The 13,609-nt window shown below is 39.6% G+C and overlaps 1 protein-coding gene across 9 annotated transcripts in view; it reads right to left on the bottom strand.

The window, feature by feature from the left end:
* Window positions 1–13,385, bottom strand: part of ARID4B (AT-rich interaction domain 4B) — a 149,039-nt gene extending 135,654 nt beyond the window's left edge. For 6 of the 9 annotated variants that reach the window (XR_011524926.1, XR_011524925.1, XR_011524927.1 and 3 more), the window contains exons 1-2: window positions 12,915–13,364; window positions 12,063–12,117 (exon numbers count right to left, since the gene is read on the bottom strand). Coding sequence is in view for 6 of the 9 variants with exons in the window: in XM_008515047.2 (XP_008513269.1) it covers window positions 12,063–12,068 (6 nt within the window). In the remaining 3 variants the exon portion in view is untranslated. Of the gene's footprint in view, window positions 1–12,062; window positions 12,118–12,914 lie in introns of all 9 variants that reach the window. The other 3 variants (XM_008515048.2, XM_070568638.1, XM_070568650.1) reach the window with 1 other exon arrangement.
* Window positions 13,386–13,609: the final 224 nt, after the last annotated feature.

Genomic DNA, 13,609 nt, shown 5'->3' with positions numbered 1-13,609 from the left:
ACTTTCCCCTTGAAAGAACCCCATCTGGGCAAGCCAGCAGCAAATTAGAAGAGAGGACAAGCACTGTATTTACTAAGAGAAGCTTCTGCATCAGGAAGGGCTGGGATAAATAAAGGTTTGCAATAGGAGTAAAGAGTTCTTAGAATAAAGAAAGCTGGTTTCCACTTTCCATTAAACATTCTGTTGTTAAGGATTTCATAAAGACAAAAATAACAGGTTTTAACCACACATTTACAGACAGCTAATCTTCAACAAACGAACTAAGAACATACAATGGAGAAAGGAAAAGTCTCTTCAACAAATGGTGTTGGGAAAACTGGACAGCCACATGCAAAAGAATGAAAGTAGACCATTATCTTACACCATGCACAAAAATTAACTCAAAATGGATGAAAGACTTGAATGTAAGACCCTAAACCACAAAACTCCTAGAAGAAAATATAAGCAGTACACTCTTTGACATCAGTCTTAGAAGGATCTTTTTGAATACCATGTCTACTCATGTAGGGGAAGCAAAAAAAATAAACAAATCAGACTCCCATCAGACTAAAGAGCTTTTGCAAGGCAAAGGAAACCAGGAACAAAACAAAAAGACAACCCACCAATTGGGAGAAAATATCTGCAAATCATATATCCAACAAGGGGTTAATCTCCAAAACATATAAAGAACTCACTCAACTCAACAACAATAAAACAAACAACCCAATCAAAAAATGAGCCGAGGATATGAACAGACATTTTTCCAAAGAAGATATACAAATGGCCAACAGGCACATGAAAAATATTCAACATCACTAATCATCAGGGAAATGCAAATCAAAACTACACTAAGATATCACCTTACATCCATCAGAATGGCTATAACGACCAAGACAAAAAATAACAAATGTTGGAGAGATTGTGGAGAAAAGGGAATCCTCATATGCTGCTGGTGGGAATGCATACTGGTACAGCCACTATGGAAAACAGTATGGAGATTTCTCAAAAAATTAAAATAGAAACAGCTTATGACCCAGCTCTCCCACTACTGGGTATTCATCTAAAGAACATGAAATCAATAATTCAAAGAGACTTATGTACCCCTATGTTCACTGCAGCATTATCCACAATAACCAAGACATGAAAACAACCCAAGTGCCCATCAACTGATGAATAGATAAAGAAGATGTGGTATACATATACAATGGAATACTACTCAGCCATAAAAAAAAGACAAAATAGTCCTATTTGCAACAACATGGATGGACCTTGAGGGTATTACACTAAGTGAAGTGAGCCAGACAGAGAAAGACAAACACCATATGATTTCACTCATACGTGGAAGATAAACATGTGGACAAAGAGAAGTGATTAGTGGTCACTAGAGGGGAATGGGGATGGGAGGTGGGCATAAGGGGTAAAGGAGCACGTTTATATGGTGACTGACAAACAGTAACACACAACTGAAATTTCACAATGTTATAAACTTTTTTGACCTCAATAAAAAAATATTAATTGTATTAAAAAAATAATAATAAATAAGTAACAGGCTTTAATTTTCATCACAAAATTGCAACCTTTCCCCGAAACTTCGAAATCAACTTTTAAGTTAAAAAAGACTAGAGTCACTTTATCACGCTGAAAGCCTATTCAAATTTCCAAGGGTTCGCTCATTCTTTCCCTAAAACTAATAATAATAGCTACAATTTATTAGGAACTTACTATGTAGTAGATCCTGTTACTACATTTAGTCACCCCCAACAACTCCGTGAGTTGTACTATAACCATTCCTCATTTAGACAAGGACACCAATCTTCTTAGAAACTTTAAGAAAACTGCTCACAATTTCATAAGCAGGAGAGTCCCAGTTTAATCCCAAACTGTCTTGATTACAAAATCCTCACTCTATCAGTTTATAAAAGTGAGAGGCTTTTACTGGAATAATACAGCCACTATGTACCAAAAGCTCAGAACTATGTGAAGCACAGCGTAAAGCATTTTAAATGTTATTTCATTTACTGCTTACACAACCTTGTAAGGTAACTATTATTATCCCTATTTTGCAAAAAAATGAAACTTATGTTTACTTTCATTTCAAAAATAAATAACTTTATCCAAACTTCAATAGCCAAGTAAAGAACAGAGAGAGAGAGTACTGGGAACAAGACCTCTCTTTGTAAGCCATACACTCTTAATCACTAAGCTACATTGTTTTGGGGCATTTTAACTAAACAAAGTTGGTTTTTATAGTCAGATTCAAGTATAATTCTTACTATTAGTAAAGTGGGTCTTTTCTTTAAATGCCATTTGCTCAAAGGTTTGATAGTTTATAATCTTCATTTGTGCTAGAGTAAATAATAAAAAAAAATAGTAAGTGTGGGGTCGGCCCAGTGGCATATTGGTTAAGTTCACGCACTCTGCTTCAGCAGCCCAGGCAGGGTTCACAGGTTTGGATCCCAGGTGCGGACCTAGCACTGCTCATCAAGTCACCCTGTGGCGACATCCCACATAAAACAGAGGAAGACTGGCATAGATGTTAGCTCAGCAACAATATTCCTCAGGCAAAAAGAGAAAGATTGGCAACCGATGTTAGCTCAAGGCCAATCTTCTCCACAAAAAAAGAGAAAGAAAAAAGAAGTGTGATTTTCAATGAAACTTATTAAAGTTATCAATGACTATACTCTCATAAGCAATTACACCCCTAAGATTATCAAATTAGGAGATAGCACTTTTCTACTTGTCAAAACCCTGACACAGGACTTCAGATATGCTAGAGTTAAGACACATTGCCAAAAATGTATCTATAAATTAGAAAACGGCTCAAATAGAAGTTTATATACAGTACCCATCCCACTGTCCAAGATACACTGTAATCTGACACATTTTAATAGTATAAAACTATATACAGAACTATTATTCTCTTAATTGATGACAGCTAAATTTATAATTTTAAAGTAATACCTGCACTATTTTCTATGAGATTTTCTTCCTTACAAATCATAACAATGGCTCAAAGAATCAGCCTCTCTACCACCTGGCTGCCAACACCACTGTTAAGCTGGAAAGACACTCAAACCAGGTGGAATAATGCAGAATTTTGTACTTCGCTCTTAATTGTATCCTTAAGCTAAGTACCTCTAGTTATTCACAGTTAGATATCATCCTTGCCAAAGATGACCCCATTAGGCAAATGACTGAATGTGGGAAAGGTAAGAGCAAACATACATTAACTTTTATAATAAACAGTTTCATAAATAATACCCAGTGTACTAAAAACTATACTTTCAGAGCAACCTTTTAAAATTATTTTATGAAATGTTTCCATGAATCAAAAGCTATTTACTTATAATTATAATAGAAAAAATTCAGACTTTTCTTAGAAATTTAAAAAGGCATTTTAAGCTATATATGCATTTCATATAACGCTAACATTTCAGAAACAATATAATAAAAACTTCTGATTGCACAGCGATTTAAACAAAAAGAAAATTACAAAATAAAATGAGTAGCGACCAGTTGATTACCCATTTTTCTAATGGTAAGAGGAGAAGGATGTGCAAACAACTATTTTTATTAAAATGATTAGCTGTAGAACAGCTAACAGATGATACTACAGAGCTGTGTTTCTTAATATGCTGTATTGTGAGTTCCATTGAGAAGCTGGTGAAAGCTACGGTTCCTCTCCCCAGAAAAATGTATGGCTATACGAAATTTTGCACGTAACTCTGGGGAGAGGAGAGATTTATAGCAATCTTGAAACCAGTACTTGGACCTTCTGAGCATCGTATGGGCAAGTATTAATTAAGGAATACTGAGAACTATATTCAGAGTAAGACAAGTGTTGTTTGCTGCTGTTTTAAAGCTTTCCATCTTTTTTGCCTCTTTTATTCTGTCCCTTGTTTCTATTCACCAGCCTAAAATATGACCATTAGTATACTATGGTGAACATTAAGTTTGATTTCTCTGTCTCTGTAAGCTGACTCTAGTAGATCTGCCTTTCTATTTTCTAGACTTCTAGAAACACATTATCTTCCATGGAAAACTTGGAAATCCGTGGAAATCTATCAGATTTCTAGAAACACATTATCTTCCACAGAAAACCTGAATGTCAGGATTTCCCGCACTCCTAAACAAACACAAATGTCATAATTTTTATAACAAAAGTTCTCTGTTAAAATTAAGTTAAACATACTGCTTAGCAGTTTAAAAGATAACAAATATACAGTCTTATTTTGATGTAAAGTAACTAAATGAAAATATTTCAATCATCTTGGGAACAAAAGCTAGTTATAGCTTATGTTTTGTTCAATGTCCATTAGGTTTAAAGGAAGCCCAATTGAAAAGAAAGGAATATTGACACATTTTCTTTAATACTTTCTGTCTTTTATATTCAAGGTAAGATACAAGCTAAAAGTGATGCTTTACACATAGGTAATCAATACAAATTTTAAATAATTCTACCTGCAGTGTATGTCTTATCAAAATCCAAACCTTACACAATCTGCAACACTTAAATATCAAGAGGATTAATATGACTATGGATTCCATTGCTTACTATGGTTGTCATCGTACACAGAACACTAGTGCATACTTCTCACGAATGTAGAAACACCGTTTTTCTGTGACACCAAAAGGAAGGCAGCAAGAGTCCTATTTTTAAATAATTCGTCAATAACAAAAGTTCGCAAAATATCTATTACTAAAAAATTAATAAAGAACATCTGTATCTTGTTTATAGCCACATTTCACAGCAATACACCAATTGGTACTTTCCACAAACATAAAATATACATATTTATTTCCAAAAATTACACAATCCTAACTTCATTCTAAACCCATTTTCCAGTTATTCAGCCAAAAAATCTTGGTGTCTGCCTTGACTCTTTCTCTTTTCTCTACATTCAATCTGACAGGGACTCTTTTTGGCTCTACCTTCAAAAGACATCTAGAATCTGACCACTCCTTGCCAACCTGACCGTGGCGACCACCATCCCACCACCATCCTTTATTAAAATAGCTTCCTAACTGGCTACCTTCTATCTTCAACTTGCCTATAGCCTGTTTTTTAACACAGTGATCCTTTAAAAATATAATGAAAATTTGCACTCTATAATGAGACTGCATCACTCCTCAGTTCAAAATCTACAGTTGCTCCCTGTTTCTATCAGAGTGAAAGCCAAAAGCCTTACAAAGGCCCTCAAGGTCGTAGGTGATCTGACATGACCTACTCCGCCCCTAACCTGCATCCCCTTTACCTGTCTGACCACATCCCCTCTAGTTCTCTTCCTTCCTTACTCCACTTCAGTCACCTTGGCCTTTGTGCAGTTCACTGAACACGTCAAGCTGCCTTTGAGGCCACATGACTAATTCTCTCACATCCTTCTGTGAAGTACAGTAGCTCCCCCTTATCCACAGTTTTGCTTTCCATGGTTTCGGTTACCTATGGTCAACTGCAGGTCTGATAATATTAAATGGAAAATTCCGGAAATAAACAATTCGTAAGTTTTAAATTGCACACTGTTCTGAGTAGTGTGATGAAATCTTGCGCCATCTCACTCTGTCCCGCAAATCATCCTTTTATTGGATCCCCAACCACTGACACTGCCCGCTCTAGATACCCAACCATCAAACATTGCCCCAGCTTGATAAGCCTCCTTCCGATATACGGATGTATCGTCAGAAGGTCAACAGCAGCCTAAGGCTACGTCCTTCACCTCACTTCATTCATCACATAGGCACTGCATCATCTCACATCATCACAAGAAGGGTGAGTACAGTAAAATAAGATATTGTGAGAGAGAGAGACCACATCCACATAACTTTTATTACAGTATATTATTTAATTGTTTTATTTTATTAGTGATTGTTGTTAATCTCTTACTCTCCCTAATTTATAAATTAAATTTAATCATAGGTATGTATGCATAGGAAAAAACATAGTATATGTAGGGTTCGGTACTATCCGTGGTTTCAGGCATCCACTGGGAGGTCTTGGAACATGTCCCCTGCAGAGAAGGGGTGATCACTGTATTTGTGCAAATTTCTTCCCAATAAAGCCTACTAGACCACCTTATTTAACACTACAACCTCCCCAAACTCCCCATTCCCTATCCTCCTTACCCAGCTCCCCTCTTATTTCCATACTACTTAGCACCTAACAAACTGGATAATTTATTTATTATGTTTATTCTTATTTTTCTGCCCCTCAACCTTAAAATGTAAGATCCACAAGGCCAGGCAGGACTTTTCACTTGTTTTGTTCACTGATATATCCTAAAAAATAAGAACAGAGAGACTAGCACATAAGCATTCAATAAACACTGAAAGAATTTTTAAAATGTCCAACTCCTTGGTGGCCACTTGCCACAATGACACAAAATATCTGAAGTTAAACACTCAGCTCTCAACAGGGTTACCACAGACAGTATTACTATGCTAAAAACTGAAAAGTCCACTCCTATGATCCAAGAAAATTGAAAACATATGTTCACACAAAAGCTTGTACATAAATGTTCACAGCAGCATTATTCATAATAGGCAAAAAGTAGAAACAATTCACATGTCCAACAACTAATAAATGGATTAACGAAATGTGGTATATCCATAAAATGAAATATGACTGAGCAATAAAAAGAAATGAAGTACTAACACATGCTACAAAATGAACCTTGAAAATATTCTGCTAAGTGAAAGAAGTCAGATACAAAAGGTCACATATTGTATGATTCCAGTGATAGGAAACGTCCAGAATAGGCAAATCCTTAAGACAGAAAGGAGATAAGTGATTGCCAGGGGAGGGACAGAGGGAAGGGAGAATAGGGAGTGACTGCTAATGGGTACAGGGTTTCTTTTGGGGAAGGTGAAAATGTCCTAGAGTTAGATAGTAGTGATGGATGCACAATCTTGTCAAAATACTATGAAATACTGAATTGTACACTTTAAAAGGGTGAATTTTATCTCATTTTCTAAACTTCAAAAACAAAAAAAACCAGAAAAGGCTGCTCAGTGGTCACTGCTCACTAATAACGGAAGGCTAAGAGTTGGAATGCCTTCTTGGCTGTACTCAGTTCTAAAAATCCCATCCACCAACTAATCACAGCACAAAGATTCTTAAAAGAGGAGGGGAGCGTCTCATCATTTGTATGTAGCAGCAAGCAGAACTTTCATACCACATTCAATCCATTCAAACTCTATCACCCGAATCTTCAACACAACCACTTCTCACACCTGGTCCACCACCATCTCTCACCAGAACCAACCTGGTAGCCTTGCAACTGATCTCCTTATTTCCACTTTTGCTTCCTTACAGTCCATTCTCTACACAGTAGTTATTGTTCTTTTTTGAAAAAGTATATCAGATCACTTCACTGTCTTACTCAAGACCCTTCAATGACTTCCTAACACACTCAGATTTTACTTTGTCCTTACTATGGCCAAAAAGGCCCCATATCGTACTGGCCCTTGTGACTTCTCTAGCCTCATCTCCTACCACTCGAGCCCTAAAGGTCTTCTTCCTGTTCCCCAAATGTGCCAAGGTCAAACAGGCCAAACACATTTTTCCTCAGAGCATTTGCACTTGTATTTTGTGCCTGGGATGTAAGAAGAGCTTCTCCAGATAACTGAATGGCTCACTATATCACTTGTTTCACATGATACTTAAATGTCATCTCCTCAAACAAGCCCTTCATTACATCTAATCTAAGGTAACACCCTGTCACTCTAACCTCTTACTCTGATTCTGCTTTATTTCTCTTCCTAGAACTTCTCACATTTTTCTTGCTTGATGTCTGCCTACCCTAATAGAAAGTGAACTCCAAGAGGGTAAGAACTCTTGTTCTGTTCATTGCTGTATCCTCAATACTTAGAACTATGTCTGGTACAAGGAAGGTATCCAATGACTGAATTTACAGGCTGAGTTAGGAAAAACAGATTCTTCAGTGAAATATGCATTCATCTAGCATACTTTTTTAAACTACAATAAGCAAAAAATCAGCAATTTGGACAGAAAAGAAGTCAGTATTTTACAAAATTAACTGTTCATCAAAAAGACCAAAAATTTATAGAACAAAATACACTTGCCATGTTATGAATCGAAATTCCTTCAAATGTTATAGTTAAATGTTAACTATGAAGTTAACATTCACAATGGATTAACCAAGCCTCTGATTCTCTTCATCCTGCCTGCTCTTATATCCTAATTAGTAGATCCACTTGGATGTGGATCTCCTACAGGTCCCTTAAATGCTCAAAACTCTATTCACCTTTACTCCAATGACAACACACTTCAAATGACAACATCCATCTCATGTCCCAAGACAGAAACCTCCACCTTCCTCCTAGCCCGGGGAGAGTTACTAGGTCCTAAATTCTACTTCCTAGATATCTCAGATCTATCCCCTGTGCTCCACTCCCATTGCATTAGTTCCAGGCCCTTACTCACTTCTCACTTGGACATCTTACCCATAATCTCCAGACCTTTCATTCAGATCTCCCTTTTGATGTATTCACTACAAGATTACCAAAGTGATCTCTCTAAAATACAAATCCAACTTCTTTACCCCTTCTTAAAAACCTTCAGTGGTTCCATGTAGCTTTCCAGAAAAATTTCAACTCCCTAACTTATTAGCCTCATCTCCCATCACTGCCCTCCTAATCCCATCCCAAACACATTATGCTCTAAATTAACCCAGCCACAGTGAACTACTTAGTTTCCAAATATATCATCTTCTATTTTCTTATTTTCCAGTATGGTGTTCCGTCTGTCTGAAACATTCTTTTCTACCCTTCTTTGCCTAGTGAAAGCTTTAACTCAGCTTAGATGTCAATTCCACCAGAGAACTTTCCATGGCTCTCTGATTTAGATGTCTTCTTCTGTCCTTCCAGAGCACTTACCACAATTACTGTATGTAGCAATCAATACTCTTACAATTCAATATGCACTATGTTTTGCTTTATTTTTCTGTGTCTTCTACTAAATTGTGAGCTCCTTGCAAGCAGGTCTGATAGCTCATTCACCTTCATTCTATATTGCCTGACACATGGAAGGGGTTGTTGTTAAATGAATGATTTATGTAAGAGGGGAAGAAGGAAGGAAGAAAGAAGGGGAAACGGAGAGAGAGGAAGAGGAAAGGTAGGGAGGTTGGGAAGGAAAGGAAGAAGGGAAAGAGAGAGGAGGGGAGTCAGGAAAAGGAAGGGGGAAGGGTCGGGGGAGAGGGAATGAGAACAAGCACACAAGCAAAGGTCATTAGAAAAGGCATTTGTAATCTATTCTTTTTATGTGGTCTAAGCTGGTGATTACTGAAGAGAGAATGCTACATCTGAAAAAGGCCATCTCTCCAGATTCTAAACACAAACACCTAAATCACTTATCCATGAAAGATTCTGAAATATCTAGCCCACCCAGCCCGTTTAACTTCAAAATTTACTGCAGTGTAATGAGAAATGTTAATAACATGCACAATACAGAAGCAGGGAAAAAGTTTTAGTTAGGAAAAAAAGTAGGAAATGAATCTGATGTAATTAAAATTAAGTCTTATCACAATTATTTGTAAACTTTAATTGATCACTTCCAGATAATGTGCTATCACTGACATTGAAAGGTCTATGAAAAGTATGAAAAATAAATCCAACATAACATCAACATCATGATCTACGTTAAAGCACAAAACTGCTTTCGTGTTATAGTCATATTTCTCAAAAACACACTGGGCAAAAATATTACAAGACAGGGTATACTGTCAGTAAAGAGGCTTTACTTATTTAAATAAATTCTTGCAGGTAATACTACAGGAAAATTGCTTCTGAAACATATAACTTAAAATGATATATATTTTTTTCTTTATTTGGGGATTTAAAGCAACAACCAAAAAAGTATTAGTAAACAACTCTTTCAATTACCTCAACACACTGTCACTTAACAAAATCTACAAATTTTTTGTGACTCACAAGACAGATAATACAAACTTAAAAGCTAGCTTCAAAGTACAAATGTGTTTGGTAAGACCCAACAAATGGCATGAACCCTCCTACAGCTCAGTTGTCATTACAATATAGAAATTGGGAACACACACACACAATAATTAAGCCCAATATAATCAATACAAAATACTTTTTGAATTGTAATTTTGTTAAAGCAAAATACCACTCATGATCAGCCTCCTCTCAACCTTCACCACATAAGAATTTAGGTTGTAAGAAATAAGCTAAGTTTTTAGTACTATTAATTACTAGTAGATTTGCAAAGAGAAGACTTACTATATTTACAATAACAGGAAGTTCTTTTTGTATAAAATTAGAAATTTATTTTAATAACTTTCCTTTTAATAATACTGTATCTTTTTTTTAAAAGCAGTAATAATGGAAATGCTGAGCACTTAAAATTAGTAGTTCTAAAATGATACCAAAAAATTTGCATTTGCCTAGTACTATGAAACTTATAAGGCTAAAGTTTCCAACGTACTTTCATTTTTTAAACAGACAAGTTGAAAACAAAAAGAGAAAGGAAAGGAGGAAAGAAAAGAAAAATATTTTAAATGTAAAGGACCTTCAACTTACTACATTTCTTTTAACCAAACATTAACAGAGTACCTATATTGCACCATGCACTACATTGGGAACTATGACAGATTACAACATTTATTCCAAACTAAATTCTGTATTATTCAGCTTCTGAATTCATTATATATTATTCAACTCAACACTTTTCTTAAGAAATTCTTGTTCCAACCCCAAGGAAGATACACTGTTTCTCATAATAAATTCACTTGTCACTGTTTTACACAGGTCACAGGTGTTGCTGCTAGCATCTGTGACTAACAAAAGGGGTTCGTTTATGAAACATTTCTGATTATTTTTTCATTTATGTGAAGGTGAGATACAAATTTAGCAGATATAAAGTGTTTCAGGTAGCAGATTATAGCACCTCGAACTCAAGAAGAAAAAGAACTAAAAGATCTGGACTAAACTGAATTACCTTGTATAGCTGAAAAAATATTTAAGTAGCCACAGCTTTTACTTTCTTCCATAAACACAAGCATTACAAATTTTAATTTGAATGCAGTACTGTAAAAGCAGTCTTCACTCTGAACAGAAACACATTTTCTTAAAAACAATTTAAGGGACTGTCCAAAGTAGATGACATTTACACTTTAACATGCTATCTGTTGCATTTCTGTACTTGTGAACACACACTACCCTTTTCAAGCTCTTCTGAATATGTAAGGGGTGAAAAATATCTGCTAGTCTCCAAGTTCCACCAGTTGAATCTAGACATTTCAGATATCGAAGGCTTTTTATTCTAGAGTGTGTTAAAAAATGACAGCATTCAATTACATATTCTCTAAAGTAAACAAAAAAACCTGTGTTTTTATTGCTAAATTTCTTCCACCAATTAAGCAAATCGTACTTTCTAGACAACATCCTACATTCAGTTAACGTGTTTACATTTGAGAGGAACCTGGCCATCGATTTTCCACATCGGTTTTATCACAATGCAGTACAGCATCTGACAATCTACAGACCAAATGGGTCAATAAACAAAAAATAAACCATATAACCCTAAATCCCTGGAAATAGAAAGAACAACTGCTCTGAGTTGTGTAAAGATCATCAAAATTCTCTTTAAAAATCTTTCATTAAGATTATTCTCACGGTTACTCAAATACGTTTTCTGCTATAAATTCGCAGTACCGTTCACACAATAAATGAGATTTTCATCAGTGTAACCGATAGAACTACAATACAGTTCAGTTTCTAGAGTCAGATTACTTGACCTGCTTTTTCTGTTTTACCTTTTAAAACACTTGAATTCATGCAGCTATTCCTATCATTCCCTGCAAAAAGAGACTATAAATGGGAGAATCATCCTCAGCGAGCTACCTATCCTCTAAGTGGCTCCAAGTCCAGCAAAGCCCGCGGACATCCTCGCCAGCTGACCCCCATCGTCTCTGAGGAAGGGCTCGGGCACCAAGCCACCAAACACACCTTCTTCGGCAAAACTAGGAGGCCCCACACACGACCTCGATCAAAGCCCCACTTCCTGAATTCTAGAAGCCCAAAGGTTCGTTTTCCGTAGGCAATCTTACCTTCATGATGATTCTGGGACCGCGATCCCCTCGAAAACACCAGATTCACCTGCACCTGGAGGGAAAACAAAAGACACCGAGTCAACACCACAGGCACCCCTCTGCACCGGCGGAGGCGGAGGGAACCCAGCGAAGCCTGAACCCCGAAAGGGCCATAGAAGGCGTCAGTCCCCCAACCATGAAACGCCGATTCGGGGCTCCCTCTGGCCTCGCCATCCCCGCAAACCCAGAAACAGCTCGGCAGCTTCCCGTCCCCATTGTCGGGACCCGACGGAGTTTCCCGTCTCCGACAATGACGCCATTTCTGTCAGCGAAGAAACTCACAACAAGCCCGGGGTCCGGCGCGGGGCCGCCCGCCCTCCCCGCCGGCCGAGCCGGTCCGAGCTGAAGGGCCGCAGCCCCGCGTCCGAGCGGGCGCAGGCCCGGCCTCGAGGAGCCCGGCGGGGCCGCAGGGGCCCAGAGGCCGAGGGCCGCGGGCAGGACCGACCCTCCGCAGAGCCTCTGCCCGCGTCCCGTTCCGAGGCGGAGACCCGACAAGTGGGAGCCGGAGCCGCGGCCGCCCGGTCACGGGGACAGCGAGAGGACCGAGGGACCAGGAGGCGGCACAGCCCCCCCGCGTCGGCCCGGGCCCCCCACCGCGGCCGAGGGCCGCTGAAGCGCTGAGTGTGCGGCCGCCAGGCTGGGGGCGACTCGGAGTCGGCAACTGCGGGGGGGGCAGGGGCTCCCGGGAGGCCCTGAAATCGGGCGCCGGCGAGACCACCGTAGCGATCTTCCCCTGCTCCTTGGCCGGGCCCAGCGACTCCCAAAAGGACCCCCTCACGAGACCGCGAGAGCCTCAGAAAATTCCCCTACCTTCCTCGGAGGCGAGCTCTGACCCTGGCACGTCCAGAGTCCCCTCCCCTGCTCCCCCCCAAAACCAGCAGGCCCGGGGGAGAGATGGGGGAAGAAGGGCGGCGGGTCCAGCGGTTGCTGAAGCTGAAGCTCCGGCTCCTCCTCCTCCCGCGGCGGCGACTGGTACCTTTGTTTGGCGGCCGCTCGGGCTCCCTCGCTGGGGGGAGGGGGGACGACGAAAAATCCCTCCCGGACTGGAGGTCCGGGCCCCTAGTCGCGCTGCCCTCCAGAGGACGGCGGCGACAGACCCTCTGCGGCTCCCTCCGGGCAAAGGTCCAGGCGGTGGCCGTGGCGGCGGCAAGCTTAAGCTCAAGAGTCTCCCTCCGCTCCAGCACCCGAGCTCCTCACTCCGGACTCGACTGACGGGCAAACATCGCTTCCCCCCCAACCCAAGTCCCCCCCTTTCCCTCTTTCTCCCCTCCCCTAGATTTTTTCCCCTCCCCTACCTCTTTCCCGGATGGCCTCTTAGACGACCTTGGATTGGTTCGAGTTCTCTAGAACCCGCCTCCACCCTGTCCTTATTGGTCCCCTGGATACAAACAACGACGCCATTTTCCCACCAGTTCTATGGAAACAGAAAGTTACGCCTCAAAGCTTCCCGGGAAGTGTAGTCCAGCCTCTGGGGCCAATGCGCAAGCTCTTGCCCAAGAGAACTG

Source organism: Equus przewalskii, chromosome 1 (genome assembly GCF_037783145.1).
Source record: "Equus przewalskii isolate Varuska chromosome 1, EquPr2, whole genome shotgun sequence".
Taxonomy (NCBI): domain Eukaryota; kingdom Metazoa; phylum Chordata; class Mammalia; order Perissodactyla; family Equidae; genus Equus; species Equus przewalskii.
The sequence above is the reverse complement of the archived record's forward strand: the minus strand, read 5'-3'. Positions and strand labels throughout refer to the sequence as shown.